This window comes from Melopsittacus undulatus, chromosome 6 (assembly GCF_012275295.1).
Source record: "Melopsittacus undulatus isolate bMelUnd1 chromosome 6, bMelUnd1.mat.Z, whole genome shotgun sequence".
Lineage (NCBI taxonomy): Eukaryota > Metazoa > Chordata > Aves > Psittaciformes > Psittaculidae > Melopsittacus > Melopsittacus undulatus.
In genome coordinates, this window is record NC_047532.1 from 75636124 (window position 1) to 75652933 (window position 16810).

Genomic DNA, 16810 nt, shown 5'->3' on the forward strand with positions numbered 1-16810 from the left:
CCAAACTGTGCTCCCCAACTGCAAACCTCTGAGGGCTGGCAGAGGCGCTCAAACAGGGTTTCACCACTACACTATGACACATCCATCCAGTGGTGTTCCTGCCTTAACACCACAGAGCATCCAGTATGGATAAACCCAGGGAAGCAGTCACTCAACCCCAGGCACTCCCAGTCCTTGCTGCCTCTATTACTGGGTAACTACCTTGGGAAAGAGAGAGATAAAGCCACACTAAATGTAAAAGTTCATTTTGCAAACTCTTTCCAGATTTCCCAGCCTGGCATCCTTTCAAACCAGCATGCAAGCCTAAAATTTAGACTATGTGGGAAGGGGAGGGGGGAGCTGCAGAGTGGTTTCTGGTCCCTTTTATTTCGTGCTACGACACGATATGATGGGGAAAAAAATTAATTGAAAATACCCTTTTAAAGTAAAAAGAGACCTCATCCTCAAAAATGTTCAAAGTGAGTATTTCCACACCATCAGCAACTTTTCCTGGGCTGGTTTCCAACATAAAACTTGAGCAGATTCACGGTTTATATCCAATACCAACCGAACAGGATTCTGTCACTGTCAGATCAGCTTTGCCTTTCTGCTCTAAAGCAAGACACGAAAACGGAGCCTGATGGCATGGGCAAGTGAGGAAGCATCACAAAGTCTCCCTGGCTGCTTCCATGGCACAGCTCTTGTCCTCTGAGGCCAGGCAGTGCCTAAAAGCTGTGTTGGACAAACTTCGGGCTCTCGGGAACCTGATGGGAGCACGGAAACCTGCCAGGAACACAATGCCCCAAAGGCACTGCTGCTTTCAAGTTAATATTTACCTATCCATAGTAAATACCCTCCCAGCAGAGCAGCACAGGGAGAACAAGTCCTTTTTGCTTACTACATGTTCACATACTGCAGTGACAAGAGATGTCTAAACCACTAGACAGGCCGGTTGGTGGGGAGATCAATACAGTGATTGAGTGAGGCTACAGAGACAGAAAAAGGCAGAGGGGATTACAGACCCGGCTTCAGAGATCACCGATGGTGTTAGAGACAAGGCTCTAGGAGGAATCAGAAACACATTTAAAACAGCAGAGAGGTGTGACACAGAGATCATGGAAAATGAAACACGTATCTCTGCTCTCGACTCAGGATGCTGTGGATCACCTGTATCTCTTTAACATACACTTTGATATTTAGCTTTTGGATGAAATAAAGTACATTTTATCCTTCTCTGAATTCTGTATTTCTGTTTTAGACCTGGATTGGAGGACTTAAAAAGTATTTTCTTTCCCTTACCCAATATTTGAATATATGTACTTGATATACTTTACATAATGTGTAAATAATCTTCGATATGAAACTGGCATTTAATATTTCACCTCTCACTTCATTAAGGATATTTTAATTATCCCAGGCCAATGGAAGGGAATTTATAAACATCTGTGCTTCGTTTAAGAGCCCAAATTTGCCTCTTAAACTTCAAAGCTGTAAAGCTGATTCTATCCAGGTTCAGTTGTCTGGTCTCTTGAAGAGCACAGTGTAGCAGCATTAATTGGTCCAGGCCTCCCCCCGCAGACCCCGCTCATCCATGATGGACACAGCCTCTCACAGCCTAGGCTGGCTCATGTGAGCAAGATGCTTCTGCTGATGAGATTCCCAGAGCCAGGAGTATGGTGACGGTGGCTGGTGGGTCAGGGAGAAGGCACACACCAGGAGCATGTGTGACTGCCCAAGTCACAACAGGTCCTTCGTTTTCTCTCCTGATAGGTGACCAGGAATTACCTTACTAATAGAGTAGCCATAGAATAATAGAACCACACAACAGCTTGGGTTGGAAGGGACCTTAAGGCTCCTCCAGCTCCAACCCCTGCCATGGGCAGGGACACCTTCCACTAGAGCAGGTTGCCTCAAGCCCCTTTGTCCAACCTGGACTTGAACACTGCCAAGTACCTAAATCTGCAAAATGAGCCTTTTGTTATCTGTAAAAAACAACCACAGGTTTCTAAAGCCTGGATCTGAAACAACCATGGCTGCAGTCAAACAATCCTTACAACTTTCTGATGCCCTCCAGAAAGAGGAAAAGCTCATCTCTAAGCCCATGAGGGAGGGCAGCTATGGGAAGGAGAGAAGATGGTTTGTGGGTTTGCAACCTGTCTCAAACCCTCTGCCGTGGGGTGCTCTAAACACAGCCCTGCAAAACCAACCTGCCAAAGCAGCAGCATTTGTTCTCCAGCACAACACCGAGCAACAACAGCCTCTGGGCAGTGGCATTGGTGGTGCATGCACTGAACATACACCAGAGAGCAGCTCCCTGCACCAGCACCAAGACCTACAACCCACAGTGGGGCACCCACCGTGAGACCACCATCCCCATCACCTGCTAAGAACCGGAGCTGATTCCTCACTCGCAGCTCTCCATCGCCAGAGCCTCCACCACAGTCATCTTCATCATCGCAGTCTCCACTCTCCTCCTCCTCCTCCTTCTCTGGGGTTTTGCCTGGAGCTTTTCGACGGGGCAAAGCCATCCCTTTGAGCAGCTGAAAGACAAGAGGTGCCACAGTCATTCAACAGCTTCCACCCACCTCCGTCTGGCTTCATCCTAGGGACTGGGTGACAAGAGGGGGCCAGTGGAGCCAGGACAGTGGGATAGCACCCTATGGTGCTCCACATGCCAAAGCACTGATGAGCTCAGGTTCATTCACAGACCAAGCTGAACACAAAACCACAACGGAAGAAAGACAAGGAGGAGGAAAAGCCACATTGAGTAACTCTGCCTTTTGGTTTCTGCTCTGCAAGCACTGCATGAGCTTGAGCACCTCTACCAGCCTGCGAGACCCCAGCACTGCCAAAGCTCTGGAGCTGGCTACAAAACACATGTCCAAAGATAGGACAGATGGGGCAAAACACAGTGGCAAGAGGAAACAGGGGTGGGAGCTCATGCTGCCCCTTCACAGCATATAGAGGGATCAGGCACATCTTAAAGCATCAGCTCCCTCTTCCCGCTGCCTTTTCCCATTTTGCCGTTGCTGAAAGCAGGCGGCTGTTTCATCATAAACCCAGCTCCACTTGGAAAAGTGTGAGTCAGGCAGTTAATATATGCTGAAAATTTCTCTCACTACCACTCTGCTATTAAAAACCTTCTCAAATTTAATCTCAGCATGGAAAAAACCCTAAATAATGAAAAGGATAAGGAAGAGCAGATATTGCAAAATGGGAGCTTTCCGCACAGTCCAGGGGTTAGGGAGTTCCATCTCTCACAGCAATACCCACGCCTTTCAAGGCATTTTTTAATATCTGAAGTCTAGATTATATTTTTAAACTATGAGCCTTAGAAAAGAGTTTCTCCACTCTTTAGCTGCTGAAGTTTATACAGCCCCAGAGGAATGCTTTCGGCATCTGGCTCGCCCTGTCCACGGCAATGTCCACATACCTCAGTGTTTATATTAGAGGAGCATAACGTAATGAAAACCAAATGGCTGGATGTGAGAACCCTTTGGGTTCCCAGCCCACAGCAAACAATGTGGCAAACTTCTCCTTGACATGCGCGACAACCATGCTGGGTCCCGCACCCGTGGTAGGGAGCAAAATGCAGCTCAGCTCCCTAAAACTCAGAGGGTCACGAGGATGAGCAGGAACTGGAGCAGCTCCTGTATGAAGACAGACTGAGAACATTGAGGCTGTTCAGCCTGGAGAAGAGAAGCTGCATGGAGACCTCAGAGCAGCTTCCAGTGCCTGAAGGGGGATACAAGGGTGCTGGAGAAAGACTCTTCATTAGGAACTGTAGTGATAGGACAAGAGGTGATGGGTTCAAACTGAATCAGGGGAAGTTCAGGTTAGAGATAAGGAGGAAGCTCTTCCCTGTTTGCATCACCAGTTCAAACTCATTGCCCCATTGCACCACTGCTCTAAAACCAAGCCTGTTGTGGTGGAAGGGAACCACAGCCGGTCAGCAGCAGGATGCTCGCTCCTCTGCAGGATGCTCTGCAGGATGCTCACTCCTCTGTATCCAAGGCATGAAACAAGCCAGCTGGGACCCCACTGTGCAGCTCAGCAACACAACTTTCATTCCATAACCAAAGCAGCAGAACAACTTTCTGGCAGAGAGAATTAAGCTTTGGGATATTTTGAGCTTTAATAAACTCAGCGGGTGGTGAGGGAAAATCTGGATTTTTCAATTGTGTGTTCTCCAGCATTAAAGTTACTGAGCATTTCTTGTGTTACTACTTTTTTTCTTGGCATGCCATAAATTAGCAGCTTCATTTCTCCCCCTTTGTAGAAACAATAAAACAGGAACTGTCTGAGAAATGCCGCATGGGCCCCGACTTGGGATGGAGTGAACGTGACATCCCCGTGCCATGCTGCTACATCCTTTTCCAGGACAAGGCTCCATCCTTGGCCACACGGTCCCCAGCTACTGACAACCACAGGGAGGCTCAATTGGCCCTGGGGGAAGCGAAGCCTGTGACACAAAACCTACTGGCACCGTTAGCAGGAGACCTGGTGTGGGGTGCAAATCCCACCCTGCTCTAGTGGTGCTTCCAGACCCAGGAATGCTGTTGGATGCCTCAACTTTGGCTGCAGCAGCAGCCACAGTCCTGCACATCGACCATTATACAACCTCCCCTGTGGTCTGCACTCTTTATAGAATGATGTTTCGTGGACTGAACCAAACATGGGACAGATTCCCCATCCTTAAATAGCAAGCAGAGCTGACTGTACCCTAACATTACCGTTTATTCATGTCCTGTGGTTTAAAGCCTATGGTAAGAGGCAGGAAAATACATAGTCTGGTGATCACTAAAGTAGTATGTAACAGAGAGATAACTTTAACTTAATCACAGTTCATCCAGTCATAAGAATTTACAGTTGTATCTTCTACTCTTTGCTAAACCATAATGGCAAAAATACACTGTAATGTACCCGATGTAAACTACAGCACTGATTGTGGGAGTCCAAGAGCGTGCACGCATCTTTGAGGTGTCTGCAGGGCATTCGTCTCCCATCTCCACAATCACTGTGGCAAGAAACTCCCTTTGCTCCTGACTACAAGCTCCAATGCCTCAGCTCTGCTATTTTATGTTTGCATAAAATCACAGAACCCCAGCCTGGTTTGGGTTGGAAAGGACCTCAAAGCTCCTCCAGCTCCAACCCCTGCCACAGGCAGGGACACCTTCCACTGCAGCAGCTGCTCCAAGACCCTGTGTCCAACCTGGCCTTGAACACTGCCAGGGATGGGGCAGCCACAGCTTCTCTGGGCACCCTGTGCCAGTGCCTCAGCACCCTCACAGGGAAGAGCTTCTGCCTAAGAGCTCATCTCAGTCTCCCCTGTCCTGGCAGGTTAAAGCCATTCCCCTTGGCCTGTCCCTACAGACCCTTATCCAAAGCCCCTCTCCAGGTTTCCTGCAGCCCCTTCAGGTATTGGAGCTGCTCTAAGGTCTCTCTTATAGGTTTTATTTCCACTCAGATAGGGTGGGCAGTGCCACGGTATCTCTGCTGCCACATCAGCCATCAGGGCATTGGTCCAAGGGACCCCAGGCAGCCCTGGTGTCCATACACATCTGTGTTGCTTGGCTTGTCCTGTGGTCTCCCTACAGCTTAAAACCCAAGGCAGACAGGAACAGTGCATGAAGCCTTTCTGCAAGGGAAGCCCCCCAGGGCATCTCAGCATGATTTACACCATTATTCATAACCATACAATGACCAGACAAAAACAGATGCAGCAACGTGGGGGGATGACTCAGCTGGATTTGGATGGGCCGCTCTATGTTGAAATCTTTATCACTCCTCATTCTTTACAACCACTTTATTCCGAGCTCTCCATCCCACCAGCCACCTGGTCTTGTTTTCCCAATTTTAACATAAACAATGGGAGCTGCAGCACACTTTTCATCATTAATCTCCTGTCTCTGAAAAGAAACCAACGTTGTGTTTCTTGGACTGTCGTTTAAGAGCTGTTGTCTCATTCCAGAGGCTACACCCATGGTATTGCAAATATCAATGTGAGCAAGACCCAAAACTGAGCCCACAAATTCAGATTGAATATTCACAGTGAGCTACAAGTGTGCTCCTTTAGGGCAGAAATCCTCCTTTTCAACATACTTAAAAGTTACTTTCCAACACACTCAAAGTACAAAAACCAGGCAAACAGGTTATTAAAGGGGAACAGAAGACTTCTAGAAAACCATCTAATTCCGTCATGAATTTAGGGGAGAAGGCTGAGTGATATTTGTAATCTTTTGGTGGACAGAGATGTCATTTAATTTAGCTTGCCTGTCTGAAAGAATTTAACAAGAAGTGTTCCACCGTGTTTTGCTGAAATTCCTCGCATGTTTTTAGTAAGCCCCTGGAATACGATCAAACCTAAAAAGCTGGAGAGGCTGGAGACTGAACTTGAAGCTAAAATAATAGTCAATATGCTTAATAATCAAATATTCCCATCCAGCAGAAAAAGTGCCTTAGTGCAGAAACTCCCCTGGATCAGTAGCCGTGTGTCCATGTGCTGTTTGGCGTCTTGAAGAGATGCTGAGCTGGGCTACAAGGCTGAGTTGGGAGCTCAACACAGCAGTGAAAACCAGCCCCTGGCTCTGCCAGAAACCCCTCAGAACTCAACCAAACTCACCAGAACGACTGTCCACAACACTTGGGATGCCTTTCTTCAAGAGCCTTGGCAAGGAGGAGCTTGAGAGGAGCAAAGGTGTTATTTCCATTGCTTCACACAAGCCACTTACTCCAGCCACATGCTTCCAGGTACCTGACACAGACCCCACTGGCTTCTGACAGGTCAGGTTTTTCTATTTTAAATTCCATCCTGCTGAAAACATTGGGTTTTGGGGAAAAAACCTTAGCTCTTATGGGCAATCCTGACCTTGAAATCTGCAACACTGAGTAATTTATGGGTGGCTTTTAAATGAGGGCAGTATCATGGGAGACGTGCAGATTTTCACACGATGCTGTTGCCTGTTAACAGCTCATTACACTGTACAGAAGTATATTCCCATTATGAAATACAGCTGGGGCTGGTTTGCTCACAAAGGTCATTATCTGATCACAGGCAAGAACGGCGGAAAGGAACCCATTGGAAAAGGCTGAAGTTGGGGACTCTGCAAACTCATGTGTTTTGAATTTTGTGGCCTGATCACACACAAGCATGCAACAGCAGAATCGATTCTCTCCACTTCCTCTGCCCTGGAAATAGAATGGAAAAAGTTATCTTTTATTAGCAAATACTTTATTATTTAAGCAACCCTTATAATAAGATTCACTGATGCTGTCCCCTCTGCTTCCCTATCACCCAGCTCTGATTCCTGCTGCCTCTAGACAGGAGCCTTGGTGCACAGGACCATGCTGTGGCAGAAACTCTCTGCGCCATCAACAGCACCATTACCATGTACTTCTTTCCAAGCTCCAGAGAACTTTCCCCTTCTTGAGCAGCCGCAATTACAATGCCTATTACAGAAAAACTCAATGTTCCTGGCACCAAGCGTCAAAATACCATTTGAAAATGAGATTTGAGACTTCTAAAAGTATCTGTAAACACCAGGAGCTGTACTCTCTGTACACACATGTGCCCTTTCCTCACTGCCCTTCTGACCACTGCATTAGCCCAAGGACAGAAGAGCCCATTTTTGGCACAAGAGCACCCATATCGTGGTTTCCTTAACAGCCCTTCCACTTGGATGCACCTTGGCAGTACAAGACATGGCAGAGAAGAAACCTGTTCCTAATTGTACTCTGGTTTCAAGCACAGCACAACAAGGAGTGATCACTAATCAGATGTTAATAAAGTAGGAGCAGGCTTTGGAGCTGGAAAAGTCATTTCAGCGCTTGGAAAAACAACGAGTTGGGCACGTCAGCTGTTTTATCAGCTGCTCTGAAGGCAGATCCTGCACACCCCTGTGCTGAGGCTTGAGACATCACAGGTTTTGTACTGCTGAAGCTGCACTCCTCAGACCAAGACCCAGGTAGCACCTTCTATGGGCAAAGAATCACCCAGGGATGTGCTCCCCATGCACCAGACTGGGGTCACTCCTGCTCTGGGGCTCCACAACAGCCCATGGCGAAGGATGCCCAAAGGGGTGAACCATAGAACCCCAGCCTGGTTTGGGTTGGAAGGGACCTTAAAGCTCCTCCAGCTCCAACCCCTGCCACGGGCAGGGACACCTTCCACTGCAGCAGCTGCTCCAAGCCCCTGTGTCCAACCTGGCCTTGAACACTGCCAGGGATGGGGCAGCCACAGCTTCTCTGGGCACCCTGTGCCAGCGCCTCAGCACCCTCCAAGGGAAGAGCTTCTGCCTAAGAGCTCATCTCAGTCTCCCCTGTTCTGGCAGCTTAAAGCCATTCCCCTTGGCCTGTCCCTACAGGCCATTGTCCAAAGCCCCTCTCCAGGTTTCCTGCAGCCCCTTTAGGCAATGGAGCTGCTCTTGGCACTCATAATACCATCTCCTGCAGTAGGAAAAGTCCTTCCTGTGCATTACTCGGTGTCTACCAGCACAGCAGGATCCCCTTTACTTCTCCAGAGGAGATGCTCTTAGCTGCCAGTAAATCAGTTTTCCTGGTCACTCTCCGGATAGCACAAAGAAGCTGGTGACAGCAGTGAATTATTGGCCCAAGGGTGGCCCTACTTCAGGGATCATCAGCTTAATTCCAGATTAGCTATCAAAACTGACACCATCCCAGTGGGTAAAGGAAGACAGATAAAGACCCCTCAGTGCTGGCAGTAATTAAAACGAGCCTGCCCTGGCCAGTAAATCTCCCTCGGCAGCAGAAGGGGCTGCCAGGCCGTTATGAATCGCTCTGCTTTGGCGACAGGAGGCTGATGCCCGGGACAGGATGTGAATGTGGACACAAAGGTTAAGCCCTCCCTGGCACGGTGCAGGCAGAGGGACGGCTCCTGTTGCTGTCCCCAGGCAGGGGAGCGTCACTTCCCCGACCCGAACAAATGCTCATTCATCACGGGGCACATGCGAAAAAGAGATTACTCAGGCTTTGGGATCAGCTCCTTCACCTTAGAGCCAGTTCCTTCCCCTTCCACCCCGCAGCTATTTCTGGCTTTTTTGTGTGCTGTGGTAGGAAGGAACAGGCTGGGGTGGGTGCCAAGCAGGGCTGGGGGCCTGGGCAGTCCCCGTCTCTTTCTGGCTCGTCCCCTGAGCCCCACAGCCATGCTGATGCTGGAGAAACACTGCTGTTCTCTGAGCTGCTACAGCTCCGTCTCCTCCTTTGCATTTCTGAGACCAAACTATCACCGGTCCTTCAGCATCTCTTCCTACACCACCATCCACCTCCACCAAACACAGACACCCCGCAAATGCCAAAAACCAGCTAAAGCCATCACTGATTAAGCCACTAAACCAAGAAAGTCACCAGGAGAGCTGTCACAAGGCACGTCCAAGCCTGTTGATGGTGGAAAAGGCATTGCAAAGATGCTCCCTTCCTTGCTACCTGCAAGGCCTGTCTGCCTTCACCCCTTTCCACCCCATTTCCTCACTGGCATTGTATCCCTGCTGCTTCTCTCCACAGTTTCTCAGTCACCTACCCCAGCTGCTTTCTCCTCTCCTTTCCAACTGCTCTGCGTCACCAGACAGGAGAACCTGGATCTATCTCTCCACTTGTCAAGCAGCCACCCCTGGGGTGTTGGCAGATGAGTGAAGGAGGGGTGTGGGAGCCTACATGGGCCAGGACCCATCACTGCTGTTAACCATCTTTTCCATATTTTGTTTCGTTACGTTGGAGCAGAGCCCTGCTCTGCCATCCAAACACCGCTCAGGAAGGCCCAAAGCGCGCGTCACCAGAAGATAAAACATGAGACAACAAGCAAGATAGGAGCACAAGGAACAAGAAGACAACATGGGCGAGGTGGAGCAAACAACTACCTCACTGCCATCACATCCTTCAAGCATCTGAGCACGGATGGCGTAGAAGGAAGGTGCCCTGAATGCAAGAGTGTCTAGGAGGACACGTAAGCATCAATGAATGGTTTGGGTTGAAAAGGACCTTAAAGCTCCTCCAGCTCCAGGCCCTTGCTTTGAGCAGGGACACCTTCCACTGCAGCAGCTGCTCCAAGCCCCTGTGTCCAACCTGGCCTTGAACACTGCCAGGGATGGGGCAGCCACAGCTTCTCTGGGCACCCTGTGCCAGCGCCTCAGCATCTTCTCACACCACGTCAAGCCATCTACTGAGAAAGCCCCACAGCCCAGCGTGCCTGGTGAACACAGCAGTGAGTGGGTCTCTGCAGCCTCCTGGCTCAGCCCATCCCGTGTTGGAGCCCCGGGACACTTCCTCTTGGCTCAGGCTCTGGCACACGTGGCCACTTGCCGGCTGTCAGCAGTGAGACAAACATCTTGGCCTTGGCACCAGGTAGCAAACAGCGAGCCGAGGGCTGGGCAGGAAGGATCTTTTCCCCCTGTTCTCCTTCTGCCCCATAAATGAGAGGTAAATCTGTCCCAGCCACTTCCCTCCTTCCCTAAGAGCTCCCAGCAGACAGGGACTTCTCCAGCCATGTGTTTTGTGCACCTTCAACAGAGGTTCCTGCCCGAGCAGCAGCGCCCATCACTCTGTGAGTTCTCAGGGCTGCCCTTTCTCCCTTTCCTTCTGCATTCACTTCACCCCAAGACACTGGGATCCCAAAAAGCAGCCACAAGCACTTTTGTTGAGTGTCCCCAGCTCCACAGAGCTGTCAGAGGGGACTGAACAACTGCCTCATAAGCCAGTCACCCCTTGTCTGACAAGACAAACCCAGTGCTAGGCTGATTATTGAGACATTGATACCACCAGAGACTTCAATCAGGCAAGAGGAGGCAAACACCCCCCAGACCTGTTAGCCAGGAAGGGGTGAGCAGTCCATAAGGACCCATGGCCACCTCACTGGGACAGGTTGTACCCAGCTGAGCCCTGGATGCTCTCCATGGGAGCTGAGGGGTGCCAAGGGTTCCATGGCCACCTCTGCCACCCAACAGCTGCTGCTCCATCCTGCATGGAGAGCAGATCCAGGGTCTGATCTGCAGGCAGGATGAGACTGGTGCTGCTGGGGAGGGTGCCCAGCTGGAGCAGGGAGACCTGAGCCCCAGGCTCTGCTGCCACAAGTATTTATGCACTTTCAACAGGCGTTCAGCTGAGACAGGTCAGACCAGGAGCAATCCTGGAATAGGATCTCTCCAGCTCCATGGTCCCTAATGATCGGTTGATGGCTGGGCTGGCTCATAGGTCAAAGCTTTTCTCTGCATTCAGAGTGGGTGCTGCTTGCTAAAACCCAAACAGGAGAGACTGTAACTTCCCAGATACAGCTTTTCCAGGGTCAATATTGGTACCTAGGAGGGATCTACAAATTGGATAAGGAAATACTTAGGCTCCAGCACAGGCACTGCTCATACACCTTGGTAAACCCCATCCCCGATACACACTGCATCCCACAGAAACAGACCCTGCAACCTCAGGTCTCCAGAGCTGGAGGCAGGAGGAACCCTGCCCGGCATGGTTCTCCCACACAGATCCACAGCTGCTCATGGGTTTAAATTAGGTTTGAAGTTGGTGACTTCACACCCTCCCCCAGTGCGAGCCAATACTCCCAGAGGAAGCCCTGAAGCACATCTACAAGAGTCTCACCCTCAGCGTGTAGGAGCTGCACATAAAGGTCAGCAAACTCCTTCCCCACTCATAGGCAGGAGGCATTTGAGTGATCCTGCCAAAAAGACAACATCCTGCCCATCAGTGTTTCTTGATGGCTCCAGTACCCATCCTCTGCCTCCTGTCTCCCACCTCCACTGCTGACTGTGCTTCACCAGACAGCATCTCCTCACACATGTCCTCACAAAGGCCAGCCAAGCACATTTGCTGCTTTTAAATATTGCTGCCTTACAGTGCAGTGGAGTGAGGCCACAGGCAATAAATACCGTGGCAACCTAACCTTCCCTGTCTGCTCACAGCTTTACGCGCTGCAGTGACCATCTCTTGCAGCACGTGCTGCAACGGCAAGAGCACTAAAACACAGGTCAGCCTTTGGAATGAGGCATGTGTCAAAACCAAGCTAACAAGTTTAATGAGCAGCAGAGAATCCTCCTGAGCCACGAGGGTTATTTACACCTGCCCCAATGCAGTAAAAGCAGTGCCACTAAGTGGGGACAGGGTTTGCCAGCAGAAACCTGACCAATTCCATCCATCTGCTTCGTCAGCAGGTACAACACGAGGAGGGAGATTACACATTATCCACTGCCTAAAATGGACACAACCTCCTGCACTTCCTGGCAGCAGCAGAGCTGGGATGAGAGCTGTAACACCTGTATTGTCGACTGCCTCCATAGAGGTGGGACAGAGCATCAGGAGAGGGACCAGAGGCAGCATCGGCCCCTCACCAAGCCAAGCCAGTGCTTTCTAAACATTGACAACCCTTTCCCAGAGCAGGGCTGCTCCGTGGGATGTAGAGCTCAGAATCCCAGCCTGGTTTGGGTTGGAAGGGACCTTAAAGCTCACCCAGCTCCAACCCCTGCCACAGGCAGGGACACCTTCCACTGCAGCAGCTGCTCCAAGCCCCTGTGTCCAACCTGACCTTGAACACTGCCAGGGATGGGGCAGCCACAGCTTCTCTGGGCACCCTGTGCCAGCGCCTCAGCACCCTCACAGGGAAGAGCTTCTGCCTAAAAGTTCATCTCAGTCTCCCCTGTTCTGGCAGCTTAAAGCCATTCCCCCTTGGCCTGTCCCTACAGGCCCTTGTCCCAAGCCCCTCTCCAGGTTTCTTTAGCCCAGACAGCTAATGTCTTTCTGCACACAGTAGTAAGACATCTTACACTGCCCTCTCCATCAAAGGGATGCCAAACCAGTGAGTGCTTGCCATTCCTTCAATACAAGATATACACAAACACATAGCCTGCTGAGCAGCCAGGATCTGGAAGAACTCCTCCACTACCTATGCCTGGCTGCTGCTGGGGACTAGATGCACATTAATGCCTCTGGGAGAAGAAAATGCCATAAGCACACCTTGTTCCTACTGCAGACAGAATGGTTTGAAGTGGCAGAACTGCACTGGAGAAATGCCCAGGTCCAACCTTCCCAGCACATGGAGCACCTAGGGATGGAGTGGGAATCTCACAGGCATCCCGGCAATGCTCGCAAAGCAAAACCTGGGAAGGCAGCGCTGACCTCTGGCTGGAGCTGGCCCTCCCTACCCACATCAGGTTCCAGGGTTGCTTTTTCCTCCCTTGCCCTGAGAACATCATCCCAGTGCTGTTGCACCAGCCCAGAATCATAGGGAATATTATTATTGTTAACAAGGCTTCTTCTCAGGAGCAAAAGCAATCAGATTTGTCCTGTGGCCAAGACCACAGGTTACCTGCCAGGCCTGCTCTGGAGGACGGAGATCAGCTCCCTGAATCCCAGTCCCCTCCCAGTCTGGACCACACGTGATGTAAGTCAAAATCCATATGAATGAAAAACCTATCAACAACCCCACTAATGCCAGGGATCACTGCATGGCTTTTACTGGCACCATCAGGGAGGACACCTCCCTTGGACACCTACTGATGGAGTTACCATCCTCAATCACAGCAGATGTGATTAACAACACCCAGAATAACTGTAAATAGCTTGGTATCAACAGCCCCACTTGCACCGTGTTTTGCTGCACAAGGATGCCTCCAGGTTTGTTTCCCCCCCGACAGGATAAACTCCAGTGCTGGTACAGGATGTCTGGTGTTTGTTTTAAAGCAGGGCTGTGCATGTTTTGGACACAAAAGCCAATGAATGCTCTATAAAGGTGGGTTTTTCCCCAGCTGATTTCCATGGCATTGTTTGGAGTCTGCTCCCTGCAGGACACACCTGAGGCATCTGAATCCCTGCTGGCTCTGAAGCCATGGGGGCAAAGTTGAATCCCTTCTCCTGCACAAGACTGCAGGAACCAGGGTATTCCAGGGAAAGAGAGGGTCAGGCAAGACCATAAGGTAAAAGAGGCAGAAACTTCAGCCCAGAATACAGCTCTATTTGAAAACACACACACAAACACACTGGGTCCAGTTAATCTCTGGCTGTCAAAGAAACCTCATTGTGGGTGACCTGCAGATACCGTGTTCCCACAACAACCCCAACAAAGCCGGCACATTTGCAGATATGGTCCTGACAGGCAATAGCTGGCATGGGCACACTTGCAGCACTGGGTGCAGTTCTGGTGTCCTCAGCATGAGAACATGGAGCTGTTGGAGCGAGTCCAGATGAGGCCACGAGGATGATCAGGGGCTGGAGCAGCTCCTGTATGAAGACAGACTGAGAACATCGGGGCTGCTCAGCCTGGAGAAGAGAAGGCTGCGTGGAGACCTCATAGCAGCTCTAGTGTCTGAAGGGGGCTACAGGGATGCTGGAGAGGGACTTTCATTAGGGACTGTAGTGATAGGACAAGGGGTGATGGGTTCAAACTGAAACAGGGAAAGTTCAGGTTGGAAATAAGGAAGAAATTCTTTACTGTGAGGGTGCTGAGGCGCTGGCACAGGGTGCCCAGAGAAGCTGTGGCTGCCCCATCCCTGGCAGTGTTCAAGGCCAGGTTGGACACAGGGGCTTGGAGCAGCTGCTGCAGTGGAAGGTGTCCCTGCCTGTGGCAGGGGTTGGAGCTGGGTGAGCTTTCAGGTCCCTTCAACCCAAACCACTCTATAGTTCTATGATTTTAAGAAGGGTTTACAAAGCAACCTGAGAGTCACATATGTTCAAATTCAATGATGTTCTCATTACAAAGGGTCACATTCTCCCTGATTTAACTGGCTTGGCAAAATCCTGGAATTGCCACTTGCACACGGAGTGGGAAAGCATTTACCTGGAGTGTTACTGAGAGCTGAGGCATGGCTCAAAAGGATGAGGGAGTTAATCTTCAAATACCAGGCCTAGACATGGTGGAGCTATAGATTATTTGATGTAGTAAAAGAAGAATTAGCTGATACATTCCAAAATGCATTTATCATTGAACTAAAACTCTTCTCTCATTTTAGTTAATAGCCTTAGTAAGAAATAATTGCAATGTCTGGTTGCTTTCAACAGCGTGTGGTTTTAATATCCTAATTGTTACAAACTGTTTAATAATGCTCACAAAAGGCGTTTCCAAGTAGTTATTGTCTTTACAAACGTTTCTTTTGAGGACCCGATGAATTCTACTGCACCTCTGCAGCACTCCAGACATTGCAGTGTTAACTGACTGAATTTAAAAGGGGGAAAATAACAAAAAGCAACTTGTTTTGGTGCAATGGAAGGATTGTGTTTTCAAGTGTTAAGTGTTGTGCATCACTTGGTTTAACAATCTGGCAGCTTGTGCATTTTTCCCATTATGATGCTGCTTCATCTGGTCGGGAAGCTGAAATACAGTGGGAGTAATAAAGCTCACAGAGCCTACCAGGGCACAGAGGAACAGTATCCCACCAAATCCCTCAAAGTCACGGAGCTTGCTGAAGGGGAAATATAGTCCTGAAAACCCCCCAGCTCCCGGGGGTCTCCCATAATGAACTTAATAGTTTTCCTTGCTTTGAGCTGCCTGGGACAGGGTCTGGTGAAGCAGCTCCCAGGAACCCCACATCCCAGGAACCCCTGGGAGCTGCCCCATGCCCAGAGAGCACTGGCTGCACTGCTGGGGCAGCCCATTCCCAGGTTCCCTGTGTGCCATGAGTGGGATCCAGATCCCACCCTGAGCACCATTGCCCATGGTGGGGTTAAAGCCTCATCGTCAGTCCCTGATGCTCCATCACACTCTATTTAGAGCAGAGGAGCTGTGAGAGGCTGAGGCACAAGGGCACCGCGCTGTTCCCAGCCCTATCTTGTTTAGATTTGATTCCATCAAGTTGTGGCCTTTTGGCCTTTTTCCAAATTAACTTCTGGGTGACCTCCAGCCTGCCCTCTCCCAGCGGCCAGGCTGCAGGGAAACAGCCCATTAAACCTACAAACAAATATAGGACACATGGGTTGATCAAACCAGCTCCAAACGCCTATTGAAACACCAGGGCTTGCTTTTCTGTAAGCTTCCAGTCTATTTTGTCCTTGTGCATTTGCACCTCTGGGCCTCCTTTGTCTTTTCTGCTTCCTTGCAGCTAAAGCTCCGTGGTTTATGCCTTGTAAAAGGTCTAAGTTTTGTTCTCATCCCCCTGTAAACCCCACAAAGAGGGACACGAGGCTCTTTCACACAGGGCTCACCACAGGACCCGGCTCTTTACACCAAGCACGTGAAGAAAGGCAGCGAGATCCTGCTTGGGGAACAGCTGTAATGCTCCAAGAAATTGTGTGTTCCCCTTATTTCCAAGGAAATAAATCAAACGGGGTTTCTCAGGGTCTGTGAAGGCACATTGCCTGGATTCCAATCCCCAAAGGGGTGCTTTTTTTCAAGAGCTTATATGGTAGTTAGATTTCTGGCTAGAGAATATGCAATATGATAAAAACACAGTCCCTATACGGGGCAATAAATTACAGATTGTTTGATGTGGAAACCAAGGAACTGTCAAACTGCAGTGTATCTGAAATATTCTAAATGAGCCCTTAACTCGAGTGTCTGGAAATGTACAATATGTTTCCAGGCCCTTCAATCTTGTAAAGATACATCTCCCCCAGTTAAATTTCCTTTTATGGATCTTATTGTTCATTTTTGGTGGGGGTTTCCCCCCCACCTTTTCTTCCAAAAATGCCCTCTTCCTCCTAGAGATGGTCCTGTGATAAATATCAGCATTTATCTAAGCAGAGAAAAGGACTGGAACTGAGCACAGGCTTAAACAGGTAAAGCTGTGAGCAGAGCCCTATAGCACTGCAGAGCACGCGTGTCAGCCTGGGGTGGAGAGAGACAGGAGCGAGGACTAAGGGGGTCACATTGGCTGATTTGGTACCC

General features: G+C 49.8%; 1 protein-coding gene across 1 annotated transcript in view; it reads right to left on the bottom strand.

Annotated features, from left to right (window-relative positions):
- GPC3 (glypican 3) overlaps positions 1-16810 on the bottom strand; it is a 141889-nt gene that overhangs the window by 22823 nt on the left and 102256 nt on the right. The window contains exon 7 of the mRNA XM_034064233.1: positions 2360-2519. Coding sequence (XP_033920124.1) covers positions 2360-2519 — 160 coding nt within the window. The remainder of the gene's footprint in view (positions 1-2359; positions 2520-16810) is intronic.